Consider the following 8,800-nt stretch of genomic DNA (forward strand, 5'->3'; position numbering starts at 1 on the left):
TTAAACAAAGATATTTTCTTTGGAAAAGTTGTATGAGAAAAGAGAAGGTTTTCTCTGGGCTGATGAATAGATTTGCTAAAGAATGAGAGAGATGTCAGAAATTCATTAAAAGGTATTAAAGAGATTAAAACACATACTTAGAGATATACTGTCTATTTGAGTTATTCAAGCTTTTGCTCTTCTCTCTGAATGAATTCCTTCTTGTGAACATGGTCATATACTTTCTTTCAGATATTAAGACTGCAGAAAGATGTCTTCTCAAGAGCAGCAGTGCAAGCAGCGGTGCAAGACACCTCCAGTGTGTGCAACTAAGTGCCCTGATCCTTGCTCACCTCCCAAATGTCCAGACCCTTGCCCACCTATAAAATGCCCTGAGCCATGCCCACCTCAGCAGTGCCAGCAGAAATGCCCTACTGTTCCACCTCCACAACAATGCCAGCAGAAGTGCCCACCCAAGAACAAGTAACAGCTTCAGCTTTTATCTGCATCTGGAAAGGATAAGGACAATCGGCTCACCTAGTTCCACAGCTCCACCTTCATCTTCTCTTCAAAGCCTATCATGGATACAGAAGAAGCTTTCCACGCTTCAGCCTGCTGTATGCGAACAGTGATTCATGACAGTCAGAGTTTCCCTATCTGAGGCTGCTCTACCGTTTCCCTCTGGGAGGTACCCGAGAAAACATCGCAGAGCCTCAGAAGGAAGAGCAGCAGCTCACCTCCTAGGCACCATCTGAGGAGTCTCTCACTGTCTTCTGTGTCTGTCACCTGGGCAGCGGTTTTGACCAGATGAGCAATTGTTACTTATCCTCCATTTCCTGAATAAAATACAATTCTTTTGTGTGATGGCAAAAACATTTTCTTTCTTTTAAAACCTGCTTTTAGCAATATCATATCATAAGTTTGGTTGATTTCTATCCTTCTTCCATCCCAATTTTCAGGCTCTCACAATCAGTGTTAACTGAATTTAGAGTTATATCAATGATTGTTTGTATATAATTTCAAATCCAGGTTATTTTCTTAATTATTGCTTGATTGATTTGAGGAACAAACTATTTAACTCCTCAGAAGTTGAATCCCTCTACTAAAATGTGGGGAAAACCACATTTACAGTGCCTACTTGCTTAGGCATAAAATTTACATGAATGTGTGTAATTCAGTTGCCACAATGCCAGGCACATAATTGGCATTTGAGAGGTGGCCGATCATCATTGTCTCTGTCATCATCACCGTCACCACCATCACCACCACCACCATGTTTGCTCCAGTAGGAAAGAGGCTCAGACATACCTAGTACAGCACAGAAGGAGATTCTTAAACTATATTACACTTTCATATTCTGTGTTCCTTTTCTTTTCCAACTTAACCGTATTTATAATCTGATATGAAACATTAAATGCTTTGGGAAATTATTGGGATATTCTGCATAAAATTATAGCAGTTCTGAAAACATGGGTAGTACAAATAAAGGGAAGTTTAAATGGTCCTTACGAGGCAAAGTGCTGCCTGCTCTCCATGTGCACAACAAGCTCTTCTTACGGCAAAACTCAACAACCTCAGGGTCTTATTATATTTTTTAACCTCTGAAGTTACTTTCTTGATTGATTTAACCCCACCTTTGAGGTCCACTGGGGTTTCCAATGTCTATCTAGATTTACAAAATAACTGTTGCTATGCAGCTTGTTTTCTAAGTGCTTAGCTTAGTGGTCCAGTAAGCCGTGAAAAGCGATGTGTTCTTTAAGCCTATCTCTTCATGTGGTCCTGGAAGTAAAGGAGTCCAAGATGCCAGAACTGCAGAAAAAAAAGATGCCCAGATTACTGCCCAATGCTTATCAGACTATTACATGAGTGAGAAATCAACACTGGTATTTGGGAGTTGTCTGTACTTTAGTTAGTGTTATTTGACCTGACAGATAAATTAGTTCTCTGAGGTGGGATGCTCCTGTAACTAATTTTAAAATTATGGTATTGCCTTAGATTCCGGAGGTGGTTGGCAAGGAATCTGATATTGGAAACCATAAATGTGGTGATACATTATATTCAATGGCAAAATGTTTTCAGTAATGGTTGTCCATGGTATCCTGAGGGGCAGACCAAGTTTTGGTCACTTGTTGACTTGACCAGGGTATTTCAATAGACGTATGTTCAGGAAAAACTTTCTGGTTGGCAGGTCAGAAATAAAAAAAAAAATGAATAGAAAAAAGTACAGCCAAGATATTCAAAACCTTGTTGAATTAGGAAACTCAACACTTGTAAGCCCTAAAGTGTAAGAGATGAGATTAAAAGTGGTTTTAAACTTGAAGTCCAATTTCAGTTGACTGTAACAACAGAGAAAAGAGACAGAAGTTGTAGTCTTTCCACCTGTGTGCCAGGGAGCCTCATGGTAGTTGAATTATGTTCAGGGATCAAGGCAGCAATTTAATCAGGCCAGAAAATTACTTCCAGAAAAGGACCTGAGTGAGGTCCCTAGGACAAAGAAATGATTGGAAGACTGAATTATGTCAGGTGCCTAACAAGTTTCTGAGGGAATTGACAACTAAATAAACTATGTGCCAAAACGAAAAAGACTGATTTTTCAAGAATTGTAACGACTTTCCAGCCCTCCTTTCCCCACTTTCCACCCTACCTACTTCAGATGTGGTCAGTATAGTTGTCTAGAAGGGACTATCCACTCTGAGGTGGATATAAGGCCCGCAGAGAATAATTGTTAAGGGAAGCTCTCTCAGAGAATAGTATCAGAGCTTAAGAGAGGCAAGGAGGAGAAGGAACACAAAGATTCTCAAACTTTATTACTGCTTTGTATGATGATTCTTCTTTCATCTTTTCCCTCTGGTATTTTTGAGGTATAATTGACAAATTAAATTGGACATATTTACAGTGCATAAGGGATGATTTGACATATGTGTACTTTGTGTAGTGATTACCACAATCGGTCACTTAATACATTAATCACTTCAACATTAACCATTTAAATGTGTCTATGTCTGTGTGTTTTTGTGTGTTTGTGTGTGATGAGAGTGCTTAAGGTCTATTTTCTCAGCAAGTTTCAACTACACAACCGAGTGTTATTAACTAGACTCACCATGATGTACCATAGACTCCCAGAGCTTCTTCATCGTATGACTTCAGGCTTGTACCCGTTGCCCAACATCTCCTCTTTTGCCCCACCCCTCAGCCCCTGCTGACCACCATTCTACTCTCTGTTTCCGTGACATCTATAAGTTTGGAAACACATTCCTAAATAAACAATGGATTGAAGAAGAAATAACAAGTAAATAGAAAATACTTTGCGATGAATGAAAATGCAAAGAAAACATAGAAAGGTTTAGGGATAAATGTAATGCAGTGCGTAGAGAGCAACTTACGGCTGGAGACATCTATGTTACAAAAGATAAAATATCTCAAATCAGTAACCTGAAAGACATGTATGCATGTCTGTGGGTTTATGAAAATAGAAAACTCCTAACACTAAATACAGCAAAATATAAGCAGTGATTTTTCTTGGCAGTTTATTAGATGTGTTCATTTTTGAACAACTTTATGTTTTCCCAATTATATATTATATGCCGTAATTTCATTTTTATAACAATTTATTATAATATTTAAATATTTTATAGTAGTGAAGATGTGGCTGAGCTGGAGGGAAAGGTTAGGCCTTCTGTCACATGCTTCGCTGGTGACTCTTTCTCAGGTCTCAAGTGTCTCCTCTTTCTCTTCCTCTCCTCTTCATTCTCCTCTTCTTCCTCCTTTCCCATTATAAAACCACACTCCTAAGAAGCTTCTTGATTAATTGCCCAAGACAAGTTATTAGGCCAGTTCTTCCTTCTGGCTGCAGGTAGAATTAAGAAAGATATGAAAGGATTATTACTAAATGCATGGGCAACATGTCAAACTACCAAATTGGACAGTTATGTTGTATATATTGGGCAGTGAAGGTAATATGGCAGGTTGAGGGTTCTGGAGTGTTGAAAAAGAAAACAGAGAGTAAACAGTGAAAAACTTTTTAAATTACTGTCTTCAAAGACCTAAATATGGTTGGAAAGAGTAGAAGAAAGCAAATATATCAGATGAGCCCTAAGTTCATACTTCATCTAGATTTCAGACCTTTAGTGCTCTGATCCTCTCTCCCCTCCAATCCCACTCTCAATCACCTATATGTGATGCTTTGAATCTTCAGTGGTATCTTATTTTTTTTAAAACATGTTTATTGGAGTATAATTTCTTTACAATGGTGTGTTAGTTTCTGCATTATAACAAAGTCAATCAGCAATACATATGCATATATCCCCAGATCTCTTCCCTCTTGAGTCTCCCTTCCTCTCACCCTCCCTATCCCACACCTCTAGGTTGTCACAAAGCAATGAGTTTAATTCCCTGTGCTTTGCGTCTTCTTCCCACCAGCTATCACTTTTACCTTTGGTAGTGTATAAATGTACCTGCCACTCTCTCTCTTTGTCCCAGCTTACCCTCCACCCCCCATGTTCTCAAGTCCATACTCTAGTAGGTCTGCATCTTTATTCCCATCTTGCCCCTAGATTCTTCATGACATTTTTGGTCTTTTTTAGATCCATATACATGTGTCAGCATACGGTATTTGTTTTTCTCTTTCTGACTTACTTCACTCTGTATGAGAGACTGCAAGTCTATCCACCTGACTACAAATAACTCAGTTTCATTTCTTTTAATGGCTGAAAAAACTTCCATTCTATGTATGTGCCACATTTTCTTTATCCATTCATCTGTTGATGGACACTTAGGTTGCTTCCATGTCCTGGCTATTGTAAGTAGAGCTGCAATGAATATTGTGTTACATGACTCTTTTTGAATAATGTTTTTTTCAGGATATATGCCCAGTAGTGGGATTACTGGGTGCTATGGTAGTTCTAGTTTTTCAAGGAACCTCCATACTGATCTCCATATTGGCTGTATAAATTTACATTCCCACAAACAGTGCAAGAGGGTTCTTTCTTTTTCTCACCCTCTCCAACATTTATTGTTTGTAGTTATTTTGATGATATGGCCATTCTGAGTGGTGTGAGGTGAGATGTCCTTGTCTTTTTGATATGCATTTTTCTAATGATTAATGATATTGAGCATTCTTTCATGTGTTTGTGGGCAACATAGTTATCTTCTTTGGAGAAATGTCTATTTAGGTCTTCTGCCCGGTTTTGGATTGGATTGTTTGTTTTTTTGATATTAAGCTGCATGAGCTGCTTGTAAAGTTTGGAAATTAATCCTTTGTCAGTTGCTTCATTTGGAAATATTTTCTCCCATTCTGAGGTTTGTCTTTTCATCTTGTTTATGGTTTCCTTTGCTGTGCAAAAGATTTAAGTTTAATTAGGTCCCATTTGTTTCTTTTTGTTTTTATTTCCATTTCTCTATGAGCTGGGTCAAAAAGGATCTTGCTGTGATTTATGTCATAGAATGTTCTGCCTATGTTTTTCTCTAAGAGTTTGATAGTGTCTGGCGTTATATTTAGGTCTTTAATCCATTTTGAATGTATTTTTGTGTATGGTGTTATGGAGTGTTCTAATTTCCTTCTTTTACATGTGCTGTCCAGTTTTCCCAGCACCAGTTATTGAAGAGGCTGCCTTTTCTCCATTGTATATTCTTGCTTCCTTTACCAAAAATAAGGTGACCATATGTGCATGAGTTTATGTCTGGGCTTTCTATCCTGTTCCATTGATCAATATTTCCATTTTTGTGCCATTACCATACTATCTTGATTACTGTAATGTTGTAGTATAATCTGAAGTCAGGAAGCCTGATTCCTCCAGCTCCATTTTTCTTTCTCAAGATTGCCTTGGCTATTCGGGATCTTTTGTGTTTCCATACAAATTGTGAAATTTTTTGTTCTAGTTCTGTGAAAAATGCCAGTGGTACTTTGATAGGGATTGCATTGAATCTGCAGATTGCTTTGGGTAGTAGAGTCATTTTCACAATGTTGATTCTTCCAATCCAAGAACATGGTATATCTCTCCCTCTGTTTCTATCAACTTTCATTTCTTTCATCAGTGTCTTCTAGTTTTCTGCATACAGGTCTTTTGTCTCCTTAGGTAGGGTTAATCCTAGGTATTTTATTCTTTTTGTTGCAATGGTAAATGGGAGTGTTTCCTTAATTTCACTTTAGATTTTTCATCAGTAGAATATAGGACTGCAAGAGATTTCTGTGCATTAATTTTGTATCTTGCAACTTTACCACATTCATTGATTAGCTCTAGTAGTTTTTTGGTAGCATCTTTAGGGTTCTCTATGTATAGTATCATGTAATCTGCAAACAGTGACAGCTTTACTTGTTCTTTTCCAATTTGGATTCCGTTTATTTCTTTTTCTTCTCTGATTGCTGTGGTTAAAACTTCAAAAACAATGTTGAATAATAGTGGTGAAAATGGGTAAGCTTGTCTTGTCCTGATCTTAGTGGAAATGGTTTTATTTTTTCACCATTAAGGACGATGTTGGCTGTGGGTTTGTCATATATGACCTTTATTATGTTGAGGTAAGTTCCCTGTATGCCTACTTTCTGGAGGGTTTTTTATGATAAATGTGTGTTGAATTTTGTTGAAAGCTTTTTCTGCATCTTTTGAGATGATCATATGGTTTTCATTCTTCAATTTGTCTATATGGTGTATCACATTGATTGATTTGCGTATATTGAAAAATCCTTGCATTCCTGGGATAAACCACACTTGATCAAGGTGTATGATCCTTTTAATGTGCTGTCGGATTCTTTGTGCTAGTATTTTGTTGAGGATTTTTGCATCTCTTTTATCAGTGATATTGGTCTGTAGTTTCTTTTCTTTGTGACATCTTTGTCTGGTTTTGGTATCAGGGTGATGGTGGCCTCGTAGAATGAGTTCGGGAGTGTTCCTCCCTCTGCTGTATTTTGGAAGAGTTTGAGAAGGATAGGTGTTAGCTCTTCTCTAAATGTTTGATAGAATTTGCCTGTAAACCCACTTGGCCCAGGGCTTTTGTTTGTTTGAAAGTTTTTAATCACAGTTTTAATTTCAGTGCTTGTGATTCATTTGTTTATATTTTCTATTGCTTCCTGGTTCAGTCTCAGAACGTTGTGCTTTTCTAAGAATTTGTCCATTTCTTCCAAGTTGTCCATTTTATTGGCATATAGTTGTTTGTAGTAATCTCTCATCATGCTTTGTATTTCTCCAGTGTCTGTTGTTACTTCTCACTTTTCATTTCTAATTCTATTGATTTGAGTCTGCTCCCTTCTTTTCTTGATGAGTCTGCCTAATGTTTTATCAATTTTGTTTAACTTCTTAAAGAACCAGCTTTTGGTTTTATTGATCTTATCTATCATTTCCTTCACTTCTTCTTCATTTATTCCTGATCTGACCTTTATGATTTCTTTCCTTCTCCTAAATTTGGTTTTTTTGTTCTTCTTTCTCTAATTGGTTTAGCTGTAAGGTTAGGTTGTTTGTTTGAGATATTTCTTGTTTCTTCAACTAGGATTGTATTGCTATATACTTCCCTCTTAGAACTGCTTTTGTTGCATCGTATAGGTTTTGGGTCGTCCTGTTTCCATTGTCATTTGTTTCTATGTATTTTTTGATTTCCTCTTTGATTTCTTCAATGATCTTTTGGTTATAAGTAGTGTATGGTTTAGCCTCCATGTGTTTGTATTTTTTACAGCTTTTTTCCTGTAATTGATATCTAGTCTCTTAGCATTCTGGTCGGAAAAGATAATTGATATGATATAAATTTTCTTAAATTTACCAAGTCTTGATTTGTGACCCAAGATATGATTTGTCCTGGAGAATGTCCCATAAGCACTTAAGAAGAAAGTGTATTCTGTTGTTTTTGGATGGAATGTTCTATAAATATCAATTAAGTTCATAATGTTTAATGTATCATTTAAAGGTTGTGTTTCCTTTTTTATTTTCCTTTTGGATGATCTCTCCTTTGGTGAAAGTGAGGTGTTAAAGTCCCCTACTAGGATTGTGTTATTGTCGATTTCCCCTTTTATGGCTGTTAGCATTTTCCTTATTTATTGAGGTGCTCCTATGTTAGGTGCATAAATATTTACAATTGTTATATCTTCTTCTTGGATTGATCCCTTGATCATTATGTAGTGTCCTTCTTTGTCTCTTGTAATAGTCTTTGTCTTAAAGTCTATTTTGTCTGGTATGAATATTGCTACTCCAGTTTTCTTTTGATTTCCATTTGCATGGAATATCTTTTTCCATCTCCTCACTTCCAGTCTGTATATATCCCCAGGCCTGAAGTGAGTCTCTTGTAGACAGCGTATATACAGGTCTTGTTTTTGTATCAATTCGGCCAGTCTATGTCTCTTGGTTGGTGCATTTAATCTGTTTACCTTTAAGGTAATTATTGATATGTATGTTCCTTTTACCATTTTCTTAATTGTTTTGGGTTTGTTATTGTAGGTCTTTCCCCTCTCTTGTGTTTCCTGCCTAGAGAAATTCCTTTAGAATTTGTTGTAAAGCTTGTTTGGTGGTGCTGAATTCTCTTAGCTTTTGCTTTTCTGTAAAGGTTTTAATTTCTCCATCAAATCTGAATTTGATCCTTGCTGGGTAGAGTAATCGTGGTTGTAGGCTTTTCCTTTTCATCGCTTTAATTATGTCCTGCCACTTCCTTCTGGCTTGCAGAATTTCTGGTGAATGATCAGCTGTTAACCTTATGGGGATTCCCTTGTTTGTTATTTGTTGTTTTTCCTTTGCTGCTTTTAATGTTTTTTCTTTGTATTTAATTTTTGATAGTTTGATTAATATGTGTCATTGCGTGTTTCTCTTTGGATTTATCCTGTATGGCACTCTCTCCATTTCCTGCT

General features: G+C 36.9%; 1 protein-coding gene across 1 annotated transcript; it reads left to right on the forward strand.

The window, feature by feature from the left end:
• The first annotated feature begins 250 nt into the window (after positions 1-250).
• On the forward strand, positions 251-466 carry LOC133088175 (small proline-rich protein 2E-like). The gene has a single exon (XM_061185994.1). The coding sequence runs from the start codon at positions 251-253 to the stop codon at positions 464-466; it is 216 nt and encodes a 71-aa protein (XP_061041977.1).
• Positions 467-8,800: the final 8,334 nt, after the last annotated feature.

This window comes from Eubalaena glacialis, chromosome 3 (genome assembly GCF_028564815.1).
Source record: "Eubalaena glacialis isolate mEubGla1 chromosome 3, mEubGla1.1.hap2.+ XY, whole genome shotgun sequence".
NCBI lineage: Eukaryota > Metazoa > Chordata > Mammalia > Artiodactyla > Balaenidae > Eubalaena > Eubalaena glacialis.

Coding starts and splice junctions, on each gene's coding strand:
- LOC133088175 (XM_061185994.1), top strand. CDS start 251: ATGTCTTCTCAAGAGCAGCAGTGCAAGCAGCGGTGCAAGACACCTCCA.